This window comes from Mus pahari, chromosome 9 (genome assembly GCF_900095145.1).
Source record: "Mus pahari chromosome 9, PAHARI_EIJ_v1.1, whole genome shotgun sequence".
NCBI lineage: Eukaryota > Metazoa > Chordata > Mammalia > Rodentia > Muridae > Mus > Mus pahari.
The window spans coordinates 70027253-70055214 of record NC_034598.1 but is presented as its reverse complement, the minus strand read 5'-3'; the positions used below and the strand labels follow the sequence as shown (position 1 = coordinate 70055214).

Below are 27962 nucleotides of genomic sequence, written 5' to 3'. Positions count from 1 at the left end.
ATTGCACTGGGGACCCAAAAATGGTGGAAGTGCCAGAGCCATGGAATGAAACTAGGGAAAGTTGCCCATAGGGAATGGAACCAGCCAGAGAGTGGTGTGTTACAGCCAGCAAAGCTGGAAGGGTAGAGTTATGTAGTGCCACTCCCAAATGACCAAGCATTCAAATCTACGAGCTATGGGGGCCATTCTTACTCAAACCACAACAATGTCCTATTCACCTTAATTTAAATAAAATACTACCTAATACATAACGGAAGAGTCATTATTAATAGCCTAAAAATTATATGAAACAAATTTGAAATAGCAGTTTTGAAGTGATGTATTGTGGAGCGATTTATCATTCAAAGCCCACCAAGCAAATGCTGTATTAGAAGCTGCCAACACATTCTTCATTTTGCTTTGCAGCCAGAGTCCAAAGAACACAAAATGAATTTAACTATTAATAAAATAAAAGTACTAAAGCTTTTCAAGCTCATAGAAATCTAAGTACATTGATTACTCTTTTTAAAAAGTTTCAGTTCTTCAGAAATGAAGAAAACTGAAAATGAGAATAAATTTTTGTATTTATGAAAATAACATTATGATCACAAACACAGCAAAACAGAAGTATTTATAAATATAAATCTTGTAAAATAGATATTGTGTATTATAGAATTTTGGAACTATTTACAAAATTTTCAGTCTTCATTAAGTCCTTTTTATGGCCAAAGAAATGATCATAAAATATAAAGGTGATACTATATCTATTAATGTTAAATTTGCAGTAAAATTAGATGCTATTTCAAATGTTATTCAAGTGACAATAGTGACTGGGCAAGGCAGCCCAAGCCTCAAGTCTAGCGGGTCTCAACTGTGGGGTATGACCCTGAGCCTGTCACAGAGGTCACATATCCAATATCCTGCATATCAGATATTTACATTGTGATTCAGATCAGTAGCCAAAATATAGTCACAAAGGAGCAATGAAAATCACTCTATGGCTGGGGTCAGCACAACAAGAGGGATGGTCTGAAAGGTCACAGGGTAAGAAGGATGAGAACTGCTGCTCTAATGCCAGCACTCAGGAGGGAAAGGCCGAGGGCCCTGGAGTTCCCCGCCAGACTGGTCTTCCCAGTGAGCTCCAGGACATCAAGACTATACATGGAGATCCGTTCAAGAACCAAACAAAACAAAGTAATTGTATCACAGTAATGCCCAAAAGAGAAATAGAAAAGTCCTGATAACTGAAATCAATGAAAATCAAGACTTGTAGAGGGCTTACTACCTTTATGCTGGTTTTCAAACTCCTCAGATAGGAGATGGTAGCAACAACCCACACTGCAAACTCCCTTGACTTCAGCCTTGGATGCGAATATCCTCAGAGTATTGGGTGCAAGGTCACCACAGGTATGCAGCCCCACCATTAAACAGTCCTTTGGAGATAAGAAGAAAAAATAGCAATTAACAGGAGTTAAAAACTACACAGGTAAAGGTTTTAGGGGGCTTTTTAAATATGTGGACCTTTTAAATGATTAATTCTACCTAAAAAGTATTACATATCGTTTTCTACTCAAAATGAATAATTGTTCCTTTCAGGCAAAATGGCCATACTTTCCTATTGCTTCTGTAGAGTTTTGTTTGGTTTTGCTTTTTTTTTTTTTTTTTTTCTTTTTTAATTTCTTCATTGGTATTTTCTCTCATTTCTTTTACAACTAATATTTGCTCAAATTTAACAAAATAAAAATCAAGATATGTAGTTTTGCTACAAATTAAAGGTTAAAGTTAGGTCAAAAGTGCAGCTCCCTGATAACCTGAGATTTGAAATGTTTATATGATACTAGCCAAATTTCTTTTATTGGTTGAACTTCTTTAGGCTGCTCACCTTGTAAAACATGGTTATAAGAAACAGAAATGGTACTAAGTTGTCATTTCTAGTCAAATGCCAATGTTTACTTATTTTATTCATTGATCAAATTTAACAAAATAAAAATCAAGATATGTAGTTTTGCTATCAAATTTCTAGCATGACTTTTATGTAAAAACTGTCTTATGAAATTGTTTCCAATTACTCAAATTGTAATTTAAATGTACTCACATGTAATGGAGTACAAATGTATACATGCATAGAATCTTGTCAATCTGGCAATCATCTCAAAGTATTTTATTCTCGTGTTGCTTGACATGAATCATAAAAGTAAATTAACAAAAGCAAGTAGGACTTCTCTGTAGAAAATCTGTGTCCATGTACTTTTGGTATTTGGATTCAAAGTGTTTCAGGGAAGTTATATGATCTTTGGAGATTTTAAGGAGATACCCTTAACATAGATAGTCTAGAGATCATATTAGTATTATATTTATGATTTGAATATAGTCATAGCAACTTCTCAGGGTCTGTGTTTCACAACATAAATACAAAACCAAAAGAAAACACAAGCCATCATATCCTCCCAATGCTCATGCTCAGTAAAGAATTATTCATCTTAACAACTCAATTTTTCAATACCAGTTAAACTTAAATTTAAAGGTATGGATAAGTCAGGCATGGCGGTAAGGAGTCCCAGCAGTCAGGAGGCTCAGGTAAAAGGACTGCTGTGAGTTGGAGGCTGGTCTGGGCTACATAATGAATTATAGGCTAGCCAGGCTTATATAGCAAGACTGTATTTCAAAACTAAACAAATGACAACAAAAAAATAAATATAGATGACACAGTCTTTAAGAGATATCAAAGAATTGGCTAGGCATCAATAAGTCTAATTATACAAATAAAATATATCAGTATCACTAAGAACATTAACTTGAGAAACAGCTGAATTTAGAGTCTGCTTCATTAAAAATATGATTTTGCAACTTTCTTTAACTTTTCAATTTGTTATAGATTCCCTATGATAGTGTCTCCACGCTGTCCTTGAATTCAGGGTCCCCTTGCTTCAATTTTTATGCTATCTCTAGCATATGGCATCCTGACCAGGTTGTACAGTTCTAGTAATAGAATTCCAAGAATGTTTTGAAAAATTTAAGTGACAAAATGCACTAAAATTTCATATTTTACCTGTAAAAATTGTTAAAAAATAACCTATTTACTGCTTTTAAATGCATGCAGATTAAGGTTCCATTTAATTTGTACCTGTTACAGGTACATGGCTGGGGATGGGGTGCACTGGAGAAGCTGCAGAGTGGTTAACAGAATTTCCTACTCCTGCGGAGAAGTCAAGTTTGCTTCTCAGCATGCAGGCTGGGTGCCTTAACTGCCTACAATATAGATTCAGGGCATCCACCCTTTCTGCTGGCCTATGTAGTTGCTGCACTCCCATGCATAAACTGTATAGACACATGCATATAAACATAATTTAAAAATAAGAATAACATCTTTAAAACAAAATCAGTGATAGGGTAACCATATAAAAATCTTAAAAAAAGATTTAAATACCTAAAGAATTCTGATATCTTTGGTTAGACATTTCCTTTAGAAAGATTTTTTTTTTTTTAAACTAACAAAGAATAATAACTTCCAAAGATACTTAGTCTTCTAAAGGAGTCAGGCTACATAATCTCTAGAAGCTTCTGCATAATACTATTTTAACGTCTAACATTTAAGATACACTGCCTTCCAACTATAAACTTGACAACTTAAAAAATATTAAAACCTTATAGAATACTCATAGGCTATTTTTGCTCTAGGCAACTGCACGCTGGTTAATAACTCTGTGCTCACTTCCTCTCCAGCTGTTCTCACTGTCCTGACCTATCAAGTGTATGTGCAGGAAAACATCAGATTGTACCCCATGAACAGTTATAATCACTGTGTCAATTCAAAACAAGAAAATTATGAAAATAGACAGTCTTTTAATTAGAATTTAAACAACCTCTAAACAGGATAATTTAGCTTCCTGACTAGCAGTTGTGCCAGCTCTTGTATCTACAAGTGAAATGAGTAGAGGGTTTTGTATTCTACAGTGTACCCTTAATTCAATGTTGACAGCGTGGACGCATGGAAGCCAGTTAGGAGTCTACTCTTGCTCTTTAGGATTACTGTGTCAGATAAGAGTATATTCGTTCAGTAACAAGCTACTCAAACTGTATTCTCTGTCAACAGCACTTTTGCAAACTAAAGAATTCGAAAGCCGAGTCACCTCCAGATCTTCAATAATGTCATGCAATTGTGAATCAGCGGTGATGAAAGAGGTTAGTGGTGAATATATGCTTGAGTCCCTTGCTTTGGAGGTCGTAGTTCTTCTCTCTTTTCTCAGTCCAGATTTTTCTGAGTTGTGCACCTGTGATGAAGTAGGTTCGATGGCATCAACAGGCAAAAAGTCTATGAGAGAAAAGGCATCTTCAAAATACAAGTTTTCTTCCTCAGCTGGCTGAGCAAGTAGATTTTTTTGCTGTTTTCTGATAATTGAAATTGCAGACCCTGAAAATTCAGGCATAGCATCAGCAGACAGGTCTTGATTCCCAAGCCTGCTCCTCTGCACGCTCTCAGCATCCCCCTTACACTTCACTCCCTCTGGCACTTTCAACTCTTTGGGCATTTTTAATGCCAAGCCGTTGGTATCCGCTCTTGACTGAGAATGATGTAGGTTCCAATGTTTCTTCAACTTTCTGTTTCTCTCCTTAGCTCCATGAGTATTAGTGTTTGAGGAATCGATGCCATAAACATTCAAACCATATTTTAAGGACAAAAAGGAGCTTAGATAGCCCTTACCAGAACCCACGTCAATTATCTGAAGAAAACAAAAAAAGAAGAAAAAGTACACTTATTTTATTAAGATGAGTAACAAATGCAATATATCCCTTATATGCTATATTTGCTAATGTTTTGATTTCTATTAAAAATAAATTACTGATCATTTTTATCCAACATTTTCACTACAGTACTTGTGATGGCCATTCTTGGCTGTCAACTTGCCATTATCTGGGATTAAAAATCAAAAATGGAGGGGCACACCTGTGAGGGCTTTTTGGTTAATCAGAAGTGAGAAGATCCACTTCTAATACAGACCTTTGAAATGTGAAGGCACAATTTTTACTGGGATCTTTTAAAGTGGAAGTTCCACCTCTAACCTGATCCATGCCTTCTGCCTGAAGCCTCCATAAGGACATGGAAGAAGAAAGCTTTTTCTCTTTGCCTGCTTGCTCTCTCGCCTTACTAGCAAGTCCATTCTTTCACTGGAATCATAGCCTATCTCTCAAAAATTCCAGTATAAATTAGAGACCAGCCTTTGTCTTATTCTAGCTTGGTGTGGCTCATGACAGATCTTTCAATGAAGATTTAAGTACTGTGTGTAATCTCTTTGGTAAGTGAAATTAACACAGAAAGGAAAGTTGAGAAGAGGAGGATGGGGTGGGGAACAGTCCACTAACAGGTAAAAGTAGGAGAGGAAACCTGGGTGATACCAAAGGTGGGGAAAACTTGGACGGAAATATTCTTACCTGCTTTAAGCCACAGTAATCAGCAATACTGCAGATTAGCTCTGACATTGCCTGAACCTCATGAGATTTTTTTGTATTCATAAACTCAATTGCCTTCACATTTTCATCTGAACAAACATACGGAAAATTAGAATACTGCTGTAAAAGAGAATTTTAGTTGTCACCTGAAATTCACAGCTTTTTAAACATTAAAATGGCATAAATTCCATTGTGATATCTGTGTAAATGCATTATTTTAACAGTTATGACTTAAATTGAACTAATAAAAATCCACAGATTACTAAAATCATTCCTTGATATAACTCTAAGTGAAAAAAATTGAACTATCCAAAACCAACCAACCAAACAAAAAAACTTGTCATCAAAGAACAGCTTTAACAGAGTAAAAAGATAAGCAAGCAACAAACTGAAAAAGATATTCTAATACACATATATAAAAATAAAACCAACCCCTATACACCAATAAGAAAAATACTGCCAAACACAAGAGCAGGCAAAGGAGCAGCCATTTTCCTGTCTGCACTGTCCAACCCAGTGTCTACCAAGCATAAGACTATTTAAACTCACACATAAAACTACCAAAGCCAGCCGGGCGGTGGTGGCGCACGCCTTTAATCCCAGCACTTGGGAGGCAGAGGCAGGCAGATTTCTGAGTTCGAGGCCAGCCTGGTCTACAAAGTGAATTCCAGGACAGCCAGGGCTATACAGAGAAACCCTGTCTAGAAAAACCAAGCAACCAAACAAACAAACAAAACAACAACAACAACAACAACAAAAGCTACCAAAGCCAAAATGCAAATTAAACTTTTAAGCTATACTAGTCATCTTTGAAGTGCTTAATAGCCATATGTGGCTATTTTCTCCTATATAGTATAAAGTATTGTGGAACATTCAACAACACAGCACTTTAGAGTATACTTTGTATGTTCTAGAATATAAAGCACATATAACAAGGCAGTCAGCAACAGCATCAGACATGTGGGAATTGGATGGAGGCAAGTTCAAATTGAGGTTTGGTAGAAATCAATCTATTATGGTGTGGCAGTGCTCACATGCAACATGCCTGCTTACAGGCTGAATCTCTTATTTCTTCAATAGGAAAATGTAAACCTTACTAGTAAGATGCTTCCAGGAGCAAATGGTTTTGGTACAATGGCAGCCTAGAAAACAAATAAACTGACACACTCCAGAATGGGGAGTATATTCCCTCTATATGCAGTCACTAGCTTGTCTCTACACTATGATGCCAGCTTTCTTTCACTGGTATAAGACATCATCCATTTAGACCCTGGGGATCACAACATTGCTATTCTCGCTCACTTTGGTACCCAACACATAGTACTGAAACTTTAGAAGGCAGGGGGAAGGCGAGGCAGATGATCCTCACTGAGGAATTCACTCAGTTGTGGCCAGTTTGGAAACCTCTGGGATAAAGTACTTAAGCTTTGCATACAACGCCAGTGGGAATGTTGCTGATGAGGTCAGTTCCAGCCAGAACACCCTTACCCCCGAGCTATGACTTCCCAAAGCTTTGTAATTTGTTCCAGTGAAACATGACCATGTGAAAATAATTATATTAAAATACTCAGAGAAAAAGGAAGACCAACAATAATAATGCACAGCTTGTATCAGAAGGAGAAGATAAGCTGCCTTTACACTGAAGGGCTTCTGTGGATCCGCTTTTATCAGCAAATACTAATCACTGGTGATAGGACAAAATTACATATGCCTCTTAGCGAGGTGCACGAAAAAACAAGTTAATTAGCATCCCCGCTAAATCTGTAAAGCTGATTAATCATGGGGAAATAATCAAACAAACTTTCTTGCATGTGTCAAGTTACCAGCATCAGGATAAACAAGGAGAAAAAAGACTGAGGTAAAATTTTCAGTGGAAGGAATTTAAACATTACATCTAAGTGTCATGAATGAGCCCAGACTGATTCCTCCACGAAGGAAAAAGCAGGCTGGAGAGATGACTTGGAGCTACAGCAGGAGGGGTTGCTAGTTTTGCAGAGGCCGCTGGGTGATTGCCTGGCATGGCAGCTCACAACTGCTCAAAACTAGTTCAGATGCCCTAATCTGGTCTCTTGTGTACACCAGGCAAACACTTGCACATAGACGTGTATGTAAGCAAAACATTCAGATACATAAAATAAAAAATCTAAGAGACAAAATCGTTTTAAAAAAAGAAGCTGTAAGTAATTTCTGCAACACTAGGACAAATTTAAGTACAGCCTGCTTATTAGATAGTATTACTAACGCACAGCTAAAGTCCTGAATAAACCAACATGCTACAGGGTAAGCAGGAAGGTATTGGGTTCTTATGGACACGTGCAAAAATACTTGCAGGGAATACGTTATCTGTAGCTGATGGTCAAAGGACTGAGATTTTAGAGAAGTATGTGTGTGGTGTCCTAACAGCGAGCAGGCAGGGTGTTAGCATGGCAAATCTAGGTCATAGTATCAGGACTCACGGCAGAATTCAAGCAATGTTCCTCTAAGTTTATAGCTTTCTAAAAAAGTTGGTGAACTAATGAGAGTCAAATGAGACAGCAGACAAGAAAGACCTTAGGAAACAATAAAGGTCACATAGTTTTATCACTGATGTAATTAGGATTTAACCCATTGTCTCTACTACTAAAGTTGGTTCCTCAGCATGGAATGCAACCAGCTTTTAAGACCACAGCCACCTTTTAACTGGGGTTCTTCTGATTTTGTTTGTTTGTTTGTTTGTTTTTTGAGACAGGGTTTCTCAGTATAGCCCTGGCTGTCCTGGAACTCACTTTGTAGACTAGGCTGGCCTCAAACTCAGAAATCCACCTGCCTCTGCCTCCTGAGTGCTGGGATTAAAGGCATGCGCCACCATGTCCAGCGGTTCTTCTGATTTTTACATAACTATGGACATGAGCTTTACTCTATCTGGCCACTTGAGTTTTAATTTGGACAATCCCCATTTTCTGATACATTTCCCCAGCAACCACCCTCCACATTCTTCATATTCTTCCCTAAGAACCAGCCATAGAGAAACCATTATTTCACTGAAATAAAAATGAATGCAAGTATTTTAACATTTTTAGTAGTACAACATATGTGTTTGAGATTCTGAAACTAACTGTGGTAAAGACACTGAGAGGCTAATATAAGAAAGAGCATAGAGATTTGTAAGTGTTCTTAATGTGGGATAAGGGAATCTGTTCTTTTCAGTATGAGCTAACTTATCAGGGCTGATAATATCCAACAACAAATAAACTAAGACTATAATGGACATACATTAATAAGCCACATACTGTGTCTAAGGACCTAAAAAGCGTATGTATACATCACAATTACACATACCAATTCTCTGTTTTTTATTTACTTGGAGAGCTGTAAGCAACTGCTCAATAGGAGTACACAGTCCCAAGTTTTGCACAGAATAGTGTTTTGCAGTTAGAGCAAAGGCTTCCACACTCAACAGCTTCTGAGAAGTTTCACAAAAAATTCTGGGGAGATCAGTGAACCCTAAAATAAGGACATAAGAGATTAGCAACAGTTATGTTTGATATCTTTAAAATAGCAAATGAACAACTGGAATTTTATAGCAACTTACAAAGTTTTAACTTTCAATCTCTGCAACATTTTCAACAGTTTGTTTGCATTTGCCCCCACAAAACCTGGTTTTTAGCATTTTCTCCAATCATGTCTTTAAAGATCAAATTAAAATTTGGTCTTTGGGCTTTCCAGGAGCAACAACAGCAGAAGTCTTAAGTCTAAAGAGTCATATGTTTAACTTAAGAGCTGTCTATCGTTCCTACAATTGTGCATATGCTATTGTCAAGGGACATTAATTTGTTTCTAAAGTTTTTTTATCTTTTCATTCTAATTTATACATAGCAGTTCATAAATCCTTAGTGAATAAAACAGTCTAATTCATTTAAAAAGTATTCTACCCAAACCAAACGAACACCATAATACATATGCCATGAATCTTGTCCACTAAAGTCTATGGAAACACAAAGGAAACTGTTGCTCTATGACAAAACTTGAAAATAATGTACATGATAGCTTCAAATTCTAAATAAAAACTATATGTTTCTGAATATACATGCTTTCTTTGTAAAACTAGTATCTCTTAATTTGGTGTTATAATGTGTGCTATATTTATTATTAAAAAAATAGCAGAGATGTGCGACTTCAACTTTGAATCAACTAAATAGAAAATAAAACCACAAAGTTACTGTGGTGAATTTATTTAATATAGATTTTGGGACATTTTACAAGCTGAATTTACTGATGCAGCCAAAAGTAATAAAAGCTACATCAAAATATTTAGATATGATGCCGGGGGAGAAACTTGGTCAACTATTAAGTGAGACTTTCAGGTTTTAGAGCAGTCTCAACATCAGCAGGGTCCAGGGGACCAGTTTCTTAAAGTGTGATAGAATACAAATATTAAATGGCAGTGAGCAGAGGGGTCGTTATAATCGTCAGTTATTGGGCAAGGTTGCCAACAGAAAGAAATGTGATGTTTCTGTTGGAAAAGTCAATGTTTGAATCAACTTAGCTATCCTACTGAAAATTCTTGAAAAGATTCCAATTTGACTTGAACTAAATGCTATTAGTTTGCTTTTAATTCCAGACACACCAAATTTGGGATACTGGATGTCTAAGTTAAAGTGTTTTTAACAAGTTAATTTATATATATATATATATATATATATATATATATATATATATATATATATATATATACTGAGTCAGTATTAGTTTATATCTTTAGAGTTAAAACACAGTTTACTCATTCCAGAGTTCCACGATTAAAAATTATTTTGATCATAGAAGTACAGCTGAGGTAATTTTCTTTTCTTCTTTTGACAGACTCAGTTTGCTGCTTTTAGAGAGTCATGGAGAACGAGAAAGAATGATCGTTCCTTTCTTCTGTGGTCCCGCATGTGTCTTGCTAACTGGGTGTCTTTATAATCAGTTTGTGATTGGCAGCTAGGAGCAGAGAAGCTGCAGTGTAGTGGAGCTTTAGCTACTTCTTTGTTGGGTGCAAATATTCCTCCCCACAGGGAAGGATGCAGTGTTAAAATCGCTGCCTGCTTGCTACACCTGCACACTCCACTGCTTGACTGGTTTGCTTACAGTGCCCTCTACTGGAGGTTCCTGGTCTTACTTCAGTGTCAGCTTCAATTGTTTACTTTATGCAACCATTATCTCTATCCCACCAGTCTCTCTCGAAGAGAGAGGCTACAAGGCAGTAAGGATGTGAAACAGATTAGCTGAGAGACAATGAGCGGGCTCAGTGGGTAAAGGCGCCTGTGCACATTCCGACAACTGAAGGCTATCGTCAGGTCCCATGTGGTGGAAGGTCAGAACTGATTCCTGCACTGTTCTCTGACCTCCACACACTCACTAAGGTATGCTGCGTAGGCATCCACACTAACAAATCATGCATACACCACACACACAACAATAAATAAAAGTAAGGTTTAAAGACAATAACAACTTAGTAAGTAAGATGGAAAAAGAGGCAGGAGAGAGGCCGTTGTCAAAACAAGATATCAAGATACCTCCAACGTGTTTTTACTATTTCTACCAGATACGCATGTAGACAGGAAACCAAAAATCAAACACACAGACCAGAAGAACCTTTGAGGAAAAATGCACAAAGCTTTAAAACTAGAAATAAAATCAATGAATGCATATTCGTAATTAAGAAAGATTTCAAAACTACTTACCTGTTATCATACGTGAGTGTCCCGTAAGACTCTGAGGAAGACGAGCTCCATCAGATCTCACAACAAGGCACTGCCCCATTGCTAAGATGTGCTGAAGGCACGGTTAAACATCTTATCTGTCATCTGAGGAAGTTAATTGTTGCTCGTATGTCAATTGTAGTGGAAAAATCTAAGGCTTGACAAGATGGTAACTGACTCAAATGTGCACACACCGTCAGTCAGGGCAAATACCCCATGGCAGTCTGACTTCACACTCTGTTCCTAATCCCCATGCTCCTTAGCCTGCCGCACCAGGCAAAGTAACAGCGGGCATTCTAAAGGGCCTCACTATCACAGTCTGGCAACTTCTCAGGTCGAGATCAGCCTATAGCAGTATATTAAGATATTACACACTTGCTTATTTTTGTAGCCACTTTCTTTACTCTTCTTAATATTTCCTTCTCCATTAGAAATGATCTTGGTTCCAGAAATTAAAATGTAATTTGGACATATGAGATGATTAATGTCTCTGAAAGGACAGTAAAATACTTGTGTAAGATTTTTTGTGGTATCTATTAGAAACAAAGAATGACTACGGTTTCATGTTCAGTTGTAAAGCAAAAGTATTTTGCACACAGCATGAATGAATGGATGATGGATGGATGCATGCATGCATGAACGATGGTATATTTCAATGCACTTACTATTGTAGCATCATCAACTACGGAACTCTCCTAAGACTCCGTAGTGGTTGTAATCACTGAGGCCACTACGAGGACTTCAATAGCAGCACTGAGCCTGTTAGGGAAGCATAAAAGCTCGTTTCAGCCTGAATGCTGACAATGTTAGTGTGAGACAAGAGTGACTTAGATCACAGAACACAGTATAAGATACAAATATGTACTAGTTACAGACATAACTGCTGCGCTATACGGACTGGGGAAATCATTACTCACGCAGCCAATGAACCAGAATTTCAGGAAGATGCTGACAAGAGTATCTTCCTGATAATTATCTTCACAATGATATAAAAATATTTTGTATTTATTTCTATAAATATTCTTATTCCTGACATATCTTTCTCTTTTCCAACTTCCTGTGTTGATCAATAGCATTTCATTTACTGTTAAAGAGTGGGTGGGTTGAGGAGCAGGTTCGGGGTAGGGTATAAGGATCTTTCAGGATAGCGTTTGAATTGTAAATGAAGAAAATACCTAATAAAAATTGTTAAAAAAATCTTTTTATCTTTCACATTCTGTGTGCCTTCCATTCATGTCTAGCTAGCCACCTAGCCTGATGAAAAATTGTCTTTCATTTGAAAATCCTTCCCCATCCCTGCTATGGGTCAACCCCCCTTAGTTCTAGTACTGTCATAAAAGCCTCAAGGTAGTGTCCTTTTGGATAAAAATCACAATTCCCCCCCCCCCCCGTGGTGGATGAGTTGAGTGTGCTTTTCCTAAAAAAGAAAACTTTTATCCCATGAAAATTTAATAAAAGTTTTAAGGTTTTTGGCTTCTTCAATAGTTGACTGTAAGATTTAATTGTTAATTGTTTAATAGTCAAAAGTTAAGTTTGCCTTACTAAACTTTGAAAATGGGTTGTGTTAAATTCTACAACCTTTGCAAATATCGATCATACTAGAATTCACAAAGAGAACAAATATAATACATACTGTTGCTTTTAGTATGAATCAATTATATGATCCAATTATGTCCTAGGATTTATTCTTTTTTTTTTTTGTCTAAACAACTCTAGCTTAATTTACAGTTGCACAGAAAATGAAAAATATACTATTTAAACATGCAAACCATGCTTTTGTATGAAACAGTACATACTAAGGACTAACATGCAGATCCTTGCCATACCAATATTAACACCATAATGAATGCATAAATACAATCATTCTTAAAGCATCTCACAATGAACTACATTATGTTTGAAAATGAAATTAAGTATAAAACTAGAATTAAAAATAATAATTGAACTTAAAATTTCTTTACATAGCTTAATTTTTTCAGAAATAAACTATACAATGCAACAAATTTAGAAATGCATTTGCTAAATAAAAAAATAGATAAAAAGCAAAGTAATTCAGGGGTGCATACTACTGTAAAGTTGTAGACATGGACACTAAAATGGCACGAAGACCCTCAAAGCCCATGGCAAACTATAGATAAAGAACAGGGGCGGGGAGAAAGGTCAGGGGTAAAATGCTTGCCACATAATCACCAGGACCACAGTCAGGATCCACTACCCTCCTGAGAAAGACAGATGAATACAGGAGCCACCCTATCCTAGGGGACTTTCTAATGTGTTGGGAAAAAACCGTGCTTGAGGAAGAAAGGGTTTATGTGCCTTACATGCCCCAGTCAGTCCAACACTAAGGGAAATCAAGGCAAGAACTCCATCAGTCAAATCCCTGGAGGTGGGAACTGAAGCCACGGAGGAATACAACTTCCTGGCTTTCTCTTCCTGGCTCTATCAGCTTGCTTTTTTATACAACCAAGGAACACCTTCTCCCCAAGGGTAGCACTGCCCACAGGGGCTGGGCCCTCCCACGAAACTCTTGAATAAAGAAAACCTCCTGCAGACTTGTCTGCAGGCCAGTCTGATTGATGAGAGGGCTTTCTCAATTAAGGTTTTTCTCTTCCCAAATAATTCCAGTTTCTATCGGGCTGACAAAACTACCTAGCCCACTCCCTATAATTCCAGCTTGTGGGAAAGAGAAGCAGGGAATCCTTGGAAAAGTGCACGAGCCAGACAAACACGAGATCCTGACTACCATATGATGGGTGTGGAGAGCAATCAAGGAAGACACTGGACAACAGTATCAGGTCTTAACGCACATGTACACCCACATGCATGTGCGTCCCTTACAAGAACATACATATTCACATGGATGCACACCATACAAACACACCAACATGTAGAAAAAAGGTGTTTTTAGTGAGATACAGCTTGACTATGGGGCAAACAGTAAGAATTTTATTGTATAGAATTTGAGAGAATAGCTGGAGAGCAGTGTAACAACCAAGATACATACATGTTTTATGCTCTAAGAGTAAAAAAAAAATGGCAGGTGATGGTTGTAGGCAGATGACACATTTTCCCCAAGGGTACAGCCTGGCAAGTTTTTCATGCTCCAGTAAATAACGCTACATGCATACTCATACAAGCAACTCTAATTCAACTCAGTGGGATGCACGCGAAGGTATGAATGCATGCACGTGCACACACAAAGACATTAAAGTAGGAAGAAAGCTAATTAGGAAGAAGAAAGTAAGAAGTTAAGCAGGAGAGGGAGGGAACAAAGCAAGGTAATGATGGGTGAATATGATTAAAGCATGTTATATACATGTACAAAATTTTCAAAATAATAAAAATGTCCTTTAAAAAAATGTCCTTTAAAAAAATGTCCTTTTTAAAAAGATTTAAAATGTTGACAATTTATTTGAGACACACAAACTAGATTTATGAAAACAAAGCTGTATCTCATATTGTGTCATATCATATACACATACATATATATCACATCAGATACATGTACATATATATCACATTAATACATGTACATATATAACACATCACATACACATATATATACAACACATTGCATATACATGCATACACATATCACATACATGTACATATATATCACATCAATACATGTACATATACAACACATCATATACATGTACATATATACAACACATCACATATACATACATATACACCACATCACACACACATGTATCACATGTATGTACATACACATCAGATCACATCCATGTGCATATACACCAAACGTATCCTCTGGGCATGCTTAACACATAGGACTTCCTTGTATTCATCTGGGAAAACTATAATAATTTAACTCTTAAACTGTTGTAAATGAGAGAAATGAGAACAAAATTCTAGTTAGAAGGAATGCTTAATTTTGCATCGTTTTATGCAATTGCTGAGGTTTGTGATCTCCCCTACTGGGATGTAAAATTTGTTTAACTTCTTCCACTGCTGAATTTCCTCCTCACAAGTTTAGAAAGAGCTTGTGGTAGATTGAACAGGAAAGGCGCCATAGATAATGTCTTTGAATGCTTGCCCACAGGGAGTGGCACTGACTTTGTTGAGGTAGTTGGGATTTGGTTGGAGGAGGTTGTGTCACTAGTGGGTGTACTCTGAGGTCTCAGCAGCTCAAGCCAGGCCTAGTGGTGGAGTCTCTTCACGCAGCCTGAGGATCAAGATGTAGGCCCTCAGTGCTGGTGCTGGAGAGATGGCTCAGTTAAGAGCTCTTCCACAAGTACTGAATTCAATTCCCAGTCCCCACATGGTGGCTCACCAGCATCTGTATGTGATCCAAGCCCTCTTCTGGTATATCTGAAGACAGCTACAGTGTAATCACATAAAGAAAATAAATACATCTTGAAAAAATAAATAAAAAAGATGTAGGCCCTCAGTTCCTTCTCCAGCCATGTCTGCCTGCACTGCACCATGCTATCTCTTCACAGAACTAGATGACAAAATCTAAAGGAATGCTTCCAATAAATTAGCTCGTAAAACAGCTGGGAATTCATGAAATTGGGAGTTTCATACTCAAAAAGTTACCACATCCAGAGACATTTCAAAGGTCAATAATCCAATCTAGTCTCTAAATTGGTACTCAGACTTTTACACACACACACACACACACACACACACACACACATATACACACACACACACACACACACTCTCACACATCAACACAAATAGTAGTATTCATTCTTAGCATAAGGAAGCAAAGAAGTGGTATTACTAACTTCTCGTTACACTTTACGTTTGGCCAGTAGCTATTAAACATTTACGATAATCAGGCATTGTTCTAAAGTAATGGACAAAATATTCTTAACACTACCGCTTATGGGAAGAGACAAGCAAAAACAAAACAAAACAAAACAAAAAAAAAACTACGGAACGATGGATGACATTAGTACTATTAAGTAATGATTCCCATGCAAACCTAACTGGGTAATTGCTTGCTAAACAAGTCAACAGACTTGAGCGTGGGCATAAAAAGGCCACCCTGTGCAGTCAGGTGATGCCAAACGGAGAGTCTAATCTCCCACTAAAGCCCTCATCCCTGGAAAATTAATCCAAGCTGCAAAGTCACAAATCGGAAATTAAATAATCCAATTTGCAATATAAAGATTAAGAGGAAATAGATCCTGGAAGGTAAAATGCTTGCCTTATGAGCCTTGGGGCCTGTGTATCCACATTAAAAGCCAGGCATGGCGGCAAGGACTTGTAAGTCTAGTATTGGGGAGGGGGGGGGCAGAACTCATCAGGTGCTAAAGCTTACAATTGTTGAGCCCCTGTCTCAAAAGACAAGGTGCAGAGCTCCTGAGAAATAATCCTGGAAGCTGACCTCTGGCCTTCCACATGAGGACAGGTAGGTGTGTGTGTGTAAACACACGCACACACACACACACACAGAGGAAACAAGAAAAAAAAATGCTCATGCACCTAGCCAAAGCAAACTGCAGGACACACAGCACACCCTGTTGAATCGAGCCATTAGTATATGTAAGGTCGAGCCATTAGTATATGTAAGGTCGAGCCATTAGTATATGTAAGGTCGAGCCATTAGTATATGTAAGGTGATATCCCATCAGGTAGAGACAAAGTTAAAGTCTTGCTCTGTACTTTAAAGTTGTTTTCTTGTATTTTCTTCTCTCTCTTTCTCTCTGAAAGCCAACAAGAGTCAACTTTTCAACAAATATTTTATAGAGTACTTAATGTATGCCAAATAGTTTCCAACGCATTGGAATCCATCTGTTGTTAAGGCAAACATGGTTCCTGCTTTCTACAAGTGTATGCACCAAGTTATCAATACAGAATACTATGAGGGCAAACTGAAAGGATGTCTAACTTTCCAACAACCAAGAACGATTGCAAAGAACCAATGTTTCTTAAGTTCTACCATTATAACACCCTCCATGCTCCCTACCTCCGCCCCCGGGGCACTTTGCATTTACAGGCTGCTTAAGTGATAAAATAAGTTCACTAACATTGACAACATCTGGAACTCCTGGAATGAAAGCACAAGCAATTCCAGTAGCTGCTATTGTTCCTTTGTCTATTTCCAGAAGCAGAAACTTGGTAGAATCTAAGTTTCTTGCGGGTATGAAACTCCAGGACCTAGAAAAACACCAGCGTGCATAACTGATATTGAAAATACAGTTTTCTTTTTTTCTTTCTTTCTTGTTTTTGTTTTTTGTTTTTTTGTTTTTTTTTTTCCGAGACAGGGTTTCTCTGTGTAGCCCTGGCTGTCCTGGAACTCACTCTGTAGACCAGGCTGGCCTAGAACTCAGAAATCCACCTGCCTCTGCCTCTCAAGTGCTGGGACTAAAGGCGTCTTTTCAAATGAACTAGGGAGCACTCAAACTTTCACTATCACCATCCTAATCCACCATACACTCTTCCTTGTACCGATCAGAAACAGGCTCTTATTGGTCTCCCAAGTCCACTTCTACTTTGTATTGATCGTCACACAGCCTTTGGATGTTTTCAACAGTAAACTGCTGAATCATTAAGTGAGGGAACGCCTCTTCTCTGGGCTCTACTTTAAATTGTGGAACTCTACCAACACCCAGGCTCGAACCCAGAAGGCGACCCGGCCCGGCCCCGCCCACCCTCGCGATTCACCTCCCTCCAATTCATCTCCTAGGTAACAGCATCCTTCAAGTCCCTGCCATTTCCGCCGAGTTCCACCAGGGGGCGCACGGACGGCCGCCGCCGCCGCCCAGCCCGTCCCGCCGTTCACCTGATCCCGCCTCTGCCTCCCCGAGGGGAAGCGAGTCGCCCGCCTCGGCCTCCGTCGTCGCCTTCCTCAGCGCCGCCAGCACGCTCTCAGGGGGGAGGTCGACCAGCGCCTGCCACACCGACTCGGTGTAGAAGTCCACCGTGTGCGCGCTGGAAATGGCCAGGGCGCCCCTGAGGAAGCTCAGCAAGCCCTGTAACTTGGCGCGCAGCGCCGGCAGATCCGGGGTCCCGGGCAGAGGGCAGGCCGCCGCCATGACGCTCGCCCTCCGGGGCTGCAGGTGGCGCCAACATGGCCGCGCGCCGCCCCTCTCTCTCTCTCTCGCTCTCCCCGCCGGCAGCGGCCCAGGCTGCGGCAGTCGAGCTCCGAGCACGCGCCGGGTTGGGCGATGGATTGCTTCCGCCTGGTGACGTCTGACGTCGGCGTCCAGTGGCGTCCCAGGAACCGCCCCCCCCCACCCCCGTGGAGCAAGATGGCGCCCGGGCGGCCGTCTCCGAGGTGGCGGGCCGGAGGGTTGGCGGCGCGTGGGGAGCGGACCCCTCAGGTCAGATCCGGAAACCGGAATGGGAAGCGCAGGACCTGGCGGCCGAACCCCCAGCAAGCCTTCCGGGGGAGCGTGCGCGAGGGTACGTAAGGAGGGACAGCCGCGGAGGAGCGCTCGGGCCCGCCGAAGCCGAGGGAGAGGGATGGGTCCCCGGCTTGAGCTCGGGGAAGACGTTCCCAAGCTCGCCTAACCCGAGAGCTTCTCAGGCCTTGGGGTGAGAGAGCCGGACGGTGCCACCGGTCAGCCTCAGTGATTTCACGCAGATCTCAGGTCTGAGCGAAGACTCGGAGCGTCCAGAGGTGCGCCTGGCTAAGTAGCATCCAGACGTACGTGTACTGAGTACTAAGTACTGAGACGTACTAAGTAGCGTCTAAGTACTGAGACGTAGTAAGTAGCGTCCAGGCGTCTCTAGGACAGCAGAGAAAAGGGGAAGATCGGGTTCAAAATACACTGCCCCAAAGCTTGGATAACCAGAAAACACCCACAGTAGCCTTCCAGTCTCCTACTGCTGCCTTCCTTAGATTCGATGTCTTGCCTTTGAAGGCCTCTCATCGCATGTCAGATAGTTAAGTGGTTTTTGGTCGATCTAATAATAACCGACAGGTGTTGAGAAAGTTGTACAGTAGCCCCCCCCATTTGTTGTTTTGTGTCATGTATTGGAAAATAAGTGATAAATAAGTTTCTCCAAGGGGAAAATACTAGACTACAGTACTTTATTCATTAAGTGTTTACTGAAGAACCAAATGAGATTTTTATGCGGATTAAAGAAAGTGTAGGCCGGGCGTGGTGGTGCATAATCCCAGGACTCGGGAGGCGGATTTCTGAGTTTGAGGCCAGCCTGGTCTACAAAGTGAGTTCCAGGACAGCCAAGGCTGTACAGAGGAAACCTTGTCTCGAAAAAAAACAAAAACAAACAAACAAATAAAAAACAACAAAAAGAAAGTGTAATTATTTAGGTAAAGGGCCAGCTTGCTCCATCAGTGTATCCTTAATTGGTTGCCTAACCTAATCTTTAAAGCAAAGCCAAGTAATTCCATCATTTGAATATAATGTAAAAGAGAAAAAACATCTTTATTTTTCATTTTCTGGTAAAGTAATTGTGACTGCAATCCTTCCATGGTAGGACAAGGTTTTGCATTTCGGAGAAAGCTGAAGATCCAGCAAAATTACAAGAAACTGCTGTGGAAGGTGAAGGAGGCAGCAGCGTCCCAGGAGTCCCAGTTCACAGATCATTACCCAGAGCATCTGAAACACCTCTATCTAGCAGAAGAGGAAAGACTCAGAAAACAGCAAAGAAAGGCTGGCCTGGATGTGTCAGAAGAGCAGGTTGACCAGCCTTTGCCTGAAGAGGAGGGCAGCACTGAGCGGACTTCATGTGAAGGACAGCCGGGAGTTCACCAGCCTCAGCCAGAAGAGCTGAGTACAGTAAAGTATGCACTTTCTTCTTCCGAAATTCTCCACTTCAAGTGTAAATAATGTTTTATTGAAGACACAGAGAAACTTGTGTAAGACGTAGAATTTTTCTTAGCACTTTTTTCAAGTCATGTAACAGTATTTCATGGAGTCTCCCCTCGTAGTGTTAAATGACTGAAGTAGGTTAGTTGAGCAGAGATGGCGAAAATATGAAATGAGATTTAAGAGATCTGAGTTTTGAATTACAGCCTCTCAAGAACATGGAATATAATTGGACCATAATTAAGCCCAGTATTCATGTGTCCTCTTAATTTGGGGGTGGAGGACTATGTTTGATGTTGTAGATCTGGAAGCCTAACATTTAGAAACCTGAATCCAGATAATTCCGAGTTCCAGGACAGCATGGGCAACATAACCAGATACTAAAAAAACAATGCAGGTGTGTAGCCATTGGCCAGATTTTCCATGTTGCTATACCAGTGTCCACTATGAAGGGAAGGATAGTATAAAATGACCAGAGAGCTGTGGTGGACACCATCTTTCATAGCCTCAACCTGGATCATCATCTCAGTCAGTGATGTTCCTAAAGCATTACATTTCATGACATTTTATCATGTTCATTTATATCAAGTATTCTAAAACATGCTTGGTATTTGGTAACTTTATGATTGCTAACTGCTGTTATCTGTATTTTAATTTGCGTTTTCGGCAAAGGGTCCAGGAAATAGGTTGCAGTTAATGAAAACCAAGCAAGGGATGATTTTATATGCCTGTAATCTTCTCAGAAGGAAGATTGCTGTTCATTCAAAGCTAGCTTGGAGTACATAGTAAGATGCCATCCTATAAAACAACAAAATTATTTAACACATGGACTTCTTCCTGGAGAGTGCTGGCTTACCCCTGATAATCCCTGCACTGAGGAGGCTTAACACAGGAGGACCGAATAGTTAGAGGCTAAGCTGAGGTAGATGGTGAGTTTCAGACCAGCTTACACCAGTTTACCTTAAAACAAAACCCTGCTTATCCCTTGATTTTATTAGAGTTAGTTTATAAGACTTTTACTACATACAATTCAAGCAAAACTGCCTTAACATGTGAACAGCAAGGCATCACTTCAGATCTTTTTTTTTCTTTCCCTGAGACAGGGTTTCTCTGTATAGCCCTGGCTGTCCTAGAACTCACTCTGTAGACCAGGCTGGCCTCCAACTCAGAAATCCGCCTGCCTCTGCCTCCCGAGTGCTGGGATTAAAGGCATGCACCACCATGCCGGGCTCATGACTTCAGATCTTAACTTTTTTTTTTAAAACCAAAATGTTGTCTTTCAAAGCTAGGGCAAGGATTGCATGCACAAGTCATATGCAGGATCAAACCAGGCAAAATCCCATCATGGACTGGGGAGAGAGTTACAAAGCCCCATATATAGCTTAGGAGAGTTTGGCAATTGATGGCTGGGGAGGGGGAGTCTGCCACATCAGATATGCCCTAGAGACAATCCATGCCCCACTAGGTGGCTCCACACCCATGCACGTGCACATGCTGGCATCAGGAAGCCGACTCAGTTTAATAAAAGTACAAAAGATGCACAGAAAGCTATGAGGGAAAAGTGCAGAGAAGTAAAGGATGGGGAAGGAATTGGAGAAGAAGAAATGGTGGGTAGGTTTGACCAATAATACTTGTAGGGACATATATAATTCTCAATTTAAAAACAAATAAAATTGAGCATTATTTGTGTTGCAAATAAGAAGAAAGTATATAGTAGGGATAAAGGAAGATATGAGGGTGGGTGGTATTTTGTTTTTGGTAGATTCTTCTGTCAGGAAATAGTAGATGAGACAGGTTGATCCTTGGAGCTCATTGGCCAGCCCCCTTGTTTGTGGAGAGCCCTTGCCTCAAATGTGGTGAGCAGTCCCTCTGCAAACATGTCATACACTATGCCCAAACCTATAGGAGCATTCACGTGCATGAGAGGTTGAAGTGAAGAATGACACTCTCTCACACTGTTTTCAGAAGTAAATAGTAGAAGGAAGCAAAATGCCTATTAGATGTTGGGGGCTGGGGGATCAGAACTATCTTGGTAAGGACAGTTTGGAATGGAGGAGCAGAAATCATGTGTCACAGAGTCGAGGGGTGGAAAGTCATGATTAGTTTATTCTTCCTTCATGCAGACATTTACTTTGATAATGGAAGACATGCATTTATTTTTTTAATTAGGAAGCTGCTGAAATAGATTATAGTTATGACATGAGTGACACTGGAAAGGAAGGTTGCTACCAAGTCAGGTAACAAGTAACACACTAGCGACTTCCCTTTCCAAGAGCTTAGGGTGCTTCAGTGTAGATAGAGCATGGCAAATGAAGACTGTGTCTGGGAGGAATGGCAGACACGTGACAAAAGCAGTCAGATTGAAGTTTATACCTCAACATCTGTGGTATCCAGTACTTGACTTTCTGTCTGCTATTAATAGTTTACTATCCATCCTTACCACACTTGTTAAATATTTCTCCCCAAAAATTCCATTTACCATGCTTTAATCTGTAATCATGACTACACTGGCTCTGATGTCTTATTTGGGCATTTTGCTTTTGTTGTTGCTGTAGTTGGTATTGGTATTCTTTCCATGCTTCCTTCAATTTGTGTTAGTGAAGGTTTTGTATATACTGGATCGGACACAGTAGCATAATTTTGGCTAAATCATTTTGAATGGTTTAACTTACCTATCTTAATCTACCTTGCAGTTCTGTGACTTTTCCAAAGAAGAAGAAAAAGAAAACTTCAAACCAGAAGGCACAAGAAGAGTATGAACGAATACAAGCGAAGCGTGCTGCTAAGAAATTCGTAAGTCCTACTTAGGGATTATGTAGCCTTGTTTCTCTCTCTTTACCATGCGTACAAGCTGTGCTTCTTAGTATTGCTACATAGTGTTGTCTGTACTTACTTTATGCTTTACTCAGTAGACTTGTGCAATTGTACAACATTCAAAGTCTTACTAGGTCAATGGTAAGATTTAAAAAAAAAAAAACAAGCAAAAAAATGTTGCTGGTCAGTTAATAATAGCAGCAGCTGTGATAATGTTTCTCAAACTATGGCCTAGTAACTGGATTCTTTAGCGAGTTCCTTGAAATAATTTTATGTGCTGTAAATTTGAGTTCTTGAGACCTAATTAAAATACTGATTTTTTTTTTTTTTAATTTAAGAAAATTAATGAATAATTTTCAGACTTTCTTAAGGCAGGGTGTCATTTGTGGCTCTGGCTGGCCTGACTCAGAGATCCACCTGCCTCTACCTTGTCAGTGCTGGGATTAAACACGTGCTCCACCACATCCAGCTTCTTATCCCTGTGTATGTTTAAAATAAATGTGTGGTTAACTGATGTTAAGTAACGTGATGCAGCATCATGAGCACTTGAGAATCTGTTTATAAAGCCAAGCTCTGCTGGAGTGGTCCCCAGCAAGGCACTTCTTTATCACTGGGCTTAGTCCTTGGAAGTAAGGCCAACAAAGTAAACTTCGTATGTGCTATAGTTTCACAAGGTGCATGTAAGATTCCTTGCTAATTAATTAATTACTTGTAGTTCGAGTCAGGGTACGTCTGATGTTTGTCTAGTATAGCATTTTGAGGCTCCCTGGACCACAGATGAAGAGCACACTTAGTACAGTACAGCATCTTTTCAGCTGTTACATTGAAGCTAGTAAGAATGTTAGAGTGCTTGTTAATGCTGGATCTTCAGAACTATTATCATTTTGAGTTATAGTGCTCTATATTTAGACTTGAATTTTTATCATAGCAAGTGAAATGAGCATCATAGTCTCTAAATGGTGAGATGTGTTGTCTTGCAGAATGTTTTCCACTTCTATAGTAAGTAGGTAGTCAGCATTTTCTAGGTTAAATCTGTGAATTAGTTAACAAAAACAACAACAAAATACAAGTACAGTTTACTGGAAATGAACTTTTACTGTTACCAGGATATTAACAGTTAACTCTAGCCCATTTTTTTTTTCAATAAAAATTTAGAGGGCTAATTCATTAGTGGATTGAAACAATGGAATTGTTAAGTCTTTGACTTCTCAGTGAAATTATTAAACACTTGGTTTCTCTTTTACTTACATACAAGTGCATAAAGTGCTGCCCTGACTCTGTTCTTTATATCATTATGGTATTAAAGCATAGAGGTCAGCTACGCCAGTTCTCCTCTTACACAATATAAGAGACAGATTATCAAGGCTTGCAGAGTGACAGCAATTTCAGAATAATTTCTGACCTGTATTTTCTGTTTATGACTAATGAACATCATGTGTGTTTATGATCACAGGAATTTGAAATGAGAAAGCAAGAGAGAGAAGAGGCTCAAAGGCTCTACAAAAAGAAAAAAATGGAAGCTTTCAAAATACTGAGCAAAAAGACTAAAAAGGGCCAACCTAACCTGAATTTACAGATGGAGTATCTTCTGCAGAAAATACAAGAAAACAGTTAACGCAGATGCTTTGTCTCTAAGGACTGTTGCATCCTTTTGGATGTGGATGGGAACCTCCTAATGGTGAACTCAATTTGTTGGCATCAAGTGGATTGTTAAATTATTTTTTGTTTTTGTGAAAGAAAATTTTCTATATATATTATATTCTCCATGCCAAAAAAAAAAAAAGACTTTATCCTGAAGATCTTTAAAAACTTCAGTGGAATTTATATGAAATAAACTGCTTTGAAATAGACCTGAGGCCACAGTGAGATATTTTCAATGATGTGAACATGTTTCCGTTGGTTACTAGAAATTAAACTTAGGTCCTCACACTGGCCTGGCAGCTGTACTAACACTAAACTACATTGTCACCCCCGGGCGTTTTGAGATAGGGTTTCTATGCACCTTATGTATCTGCTCAGAAACCTGTGCTCTTCTTGCCTCCGCCAGGAGGACTGGGATTTCAGACCCACACCACCAGCCCTGATAGATCATTTAGTGTTTACATTCATTTTAATTAAGGAAAGGAGTGACTCCTTTGGAGTTTTTATTTATTAATTTTTAGTATATAATACAGGAAAGCGGGTTTTCTAGGCTACCTGAAAGTACACTAAAAGAGTTTGTATTTCCATAATGTAGACCTAATAAAGAAATTTTATTTATGGAGTGTAATAAAAGCATTTTCATAAGAATCAAGCTTTCCAGATCCTTCAGAAGGACGCTACACTTTGAAGAGGATTGTCACCATAAAATAGAGAACCTTCCTGCCTTCAGTTGCAACAGAACAGGAATGCCTTTGCATTGTAAGCAAAAAGACTACATAAGAATGGTTGTAAAATTGTGTGCAAGCTTTGCATGTTTCAGCCTTCATCCTGTGTTTAAAAAGTTCAGTAACATACTGAGGAAATACAAAACTTGCTCTCTGCATAGAAACATAATGCTTAGAAGTATGTGATACGCTATTGCACCTGAACAGCCAAGAAAGCCACAATCTGATGAAGGAAGCATGCACAGCGATTTCATCAGACTCCTTTATTCACCTCTGTTATAGATTCTTCAGGCTAAAACAACTGGTCCTTTTAAGATTTAAGTGAAAAAAAGGATTAAGTACCTTTTACTACTTTGTTAAGGAGAGGTCTACTAGTTGAGGGCTTTTTGTTGTTTTAGTCTTGTTTGCTCGTTTTTGTTTTACTTTGTTTATATCCAAAGATGTTTTAGGACAGCAATTAGCATTAGGTTCAAAACAAAAAGTTGAGGCTTGAGTGTGGTAAAAACACACAAACACGCACACAACCAGGCAGTGGTGGCACACACCTTTAATCCCAGCACTTGGGAGGCAGAGGCAGGTGGATTTCTGAGTTCAAGGCCAGCCCAGTCTACAGAATGAGTTGCAGGACAGCCAGGGCTACACAGAGAAACCCTGTCTTGAAAAACAAAACAATAACACACACACACACACACACACACACACACACAGTTCATGGAAAAGCTGCACCCTGAGGTTTGAATAGCAGTGATGGACTCAGTAATGGCTGTTGATTCTTATGCCACTCTTACCAAAGCCTCATGGAAGAGATTGAATGGAAAGAAAACAGGGAAGCTGGGTGTGGAGGCTGAGACAATCCAACGCCAGACACATTAGTTATAATAGCCTGGGCCATGTATGGAAAGAAAAATAATTGTAGGGTTAATTGTAGGGTTAAATGTTTAAGAAAAGTCTTCAAGGTTGTAAAAGGTAGAGACAGCAGAAGGGAAATGAGAGAAAAGGGTTTGAATGTAGTGAAGTATATAAGAATAATTAACTAGGAGCGGAGATAATATTTCCTCTGTTTTTGTTTTGTTTTTCCGAGACAGGGTTGCTCTGTATAGTCCTGGCTGTCCTGGAACTCACTCTGTAGACCAGGTTGGCCTTGCCTGCCTCTGCCTCCCAAGTGCTGGGATTAAAGGCATGTGCCACCACTGCCCGACCCTCCTCTCTATTTCTGATTGTCCCTCCTATACAGAGGAAATATCATTGTCTCCTTATTGGCTGACTTCTGCCTTGGGACAGTATTGTAACTGAGAACAGACAGGCTGGTTTAGAGTATGTATAATCTCCCTATCCCAAGACACCCTACTTGTATCTATGTTATATATGTTTATATGTACAAGTATACATGGGTGTGGACACCAACAGTTGAGGTATTCAATCACACAGAAACTGACTGAGGTAGTTTCTCACTAACCCGGGGTCTTCCTGTCCCTGCCTCCCCAGCACTGGGGTTACAGGAACAGCATTTGAGCCTTTAAGCAGGTGCTGGAGAATCCCAGCTTAGCCCTACCTGCTTGGACAGCACTGGAGTCATTTCACTGACTGGGACATCTTTTGAGATGGGTTTTTACACTATTTTGCCTAAGCTGGCCTCAACTCCTGGACTTGATCTTCCATATCCTTAGGAGCCAGTAGCAATATAGGCACATATCAGCGTTCACCACTGTCATAAAGTACAACAACAAATTCTATTGAGAAAGGATAAAAATGAGGATAGACACAGAACAAGGAAAAGGGCCAGCGTTCTGAGCAGTGCAGCGTCTGAGAGCTTGTTCTGTAGGTTGAGGTTACAGCTTAGAGGAAGATTGCTTCTTCCGATTGTCAACGTCCTGGGCTAAAGCCCCAATGCTACAAAACAAAACATCTAAAATCTAAGCCACATTCGTCCAAGTTACCAAGAGAAAAATGTAAAAGGATAGCTATGGACATGAAGCTTTAGATGACCAGAGACTGAGTTCAGGCTTTGAATTTACCATACATAGAGGAAGTTATGCCATAGTTTTAATTTGTAGAAGTGCAGTAGGCTTTTAATTGCTTCCTTTTGTCCTGCCTCTTCCTCTTCCTTCTTCGTCGTCCTCTTCTTCCTGTCTTTTTCCTTCTCCTACTTGTTCTGTCATCATCCTCACCCACCTTTTGAAACAGCTTTGACTGTCCTGGAACTGTGGACCAGGGTGGCATTAAACTCACAGAGATCTGCCTGCCTCTGCCCTTCCAGTGCTGACATTAAAGGCATGTGCCACCACACCCATCTTTCTACATTCATCCTTAAACGTATTATGATGAGAGTTTGGCCTGAATTCAGAGCATCCTTGTCTACCAGAAAAGTATTCTACAGAGATGGAGTGCAGGCCTCAGACAAGAAGTGAGATGTGACATAAAGGTGTTGGATACAGCCTTCAACTAAGGCACAGTCTCCTCCCTTGTTCTTGCCAAACGTAAAAGCAAATAATCCTGTCTGGCATTATGCTTGAGACTGTGACTCATGAAACCTGGTGTCCCGGATGGCCACAGCAGATGGCAGCCAAGGTAAGACTTGGCAAGCTCTCCTAAGTGTGCTAATATCAAGCAAGATAACAACAGGAGCCTAGGATACGGACTGCTGTGGCTTGACCTTGACCTTGACCTGTATTTAAAATGCATGTGCGATTAGCAGGCGCTCATCAGTGGCTTCCAAAACTAGATACCAATCTTATTTACAACATAGACTCGATGACAGAAGATGATAATTGGGTACGCTAGACATTATTGATTAATCAGTGTTTGCTGCTTTTATACCTCCAAGACAGAAGATGCCTGTGTGCAGTGCAGAGCTCCAGAGACGTTCAAGGCCTAGCCTG

General features: G+C 39.7%; 2 protein-coding genes across 4 annotated transcripts in view; one reads left to right on the top strand and one right to left on the bottom strand.

The window, feature by feature from the left end:
• The window catches only part of Mettl25 (methyltransferase like 25), a 65286-nt gene extending 47107 nt beyond the window's left edge, over nucleotides 1-18179 (bottom strand). For all 3 annotated transcript variants that reach the window (XM_021205117.2, XM_029542638.1, XM_029542639.1), the window contains exons 1-5: nucleotides 17908-18179; nucleotides 8746-8910; nucleotides 5410-5516; nucleotides 4110-4700; nucleotides 1265-1412 (exon numbers count right to left, since the gene is read on the bottom strand). In XM_021205117.2, the coding sequence (XP_021060776.1) occupies nucleotides 1265-1412; nucleotides 4110-4700; nucleotides 5410-5516; nucleotides 8746-8910; nucleotides 17908-18160 (1264 nt within the window). In that variant the 5' untranslated portion in view covers nucleotides 18161-18179. The remainder of the gene's footprint in view (nucleotides 1-1264; nucleotides 1413-4109; nucleotides 4701-5409; nucleotides 5517-8745; nucleotides 8911-17907) is intronic.
• On the top strand, nucleotides 18095-24566 carry Ccdc59 (coiled-coil domain containing 59). Its single transcript, XM_021205118.2, has 4 exons — nucleotides 18095-18530; nucleotides 19572-19878; nucleotides 22597-22696; nucleotides 24171-24566. Exons 1-4 carry the CDS (start codon nucleotides 18293-18295, stop codon nucleotides 24330-24332), a joined length of 807 nt encoding a protein of 268 aa, XP_021060777.1. The 5' UTR covers nucleotides 18095-18292; the 3' UTR covers nucleotides 24333-24566.
• The last annotated feature ends 3396 nt before the right edge of the window (nucleotides 24567-27962 follow it).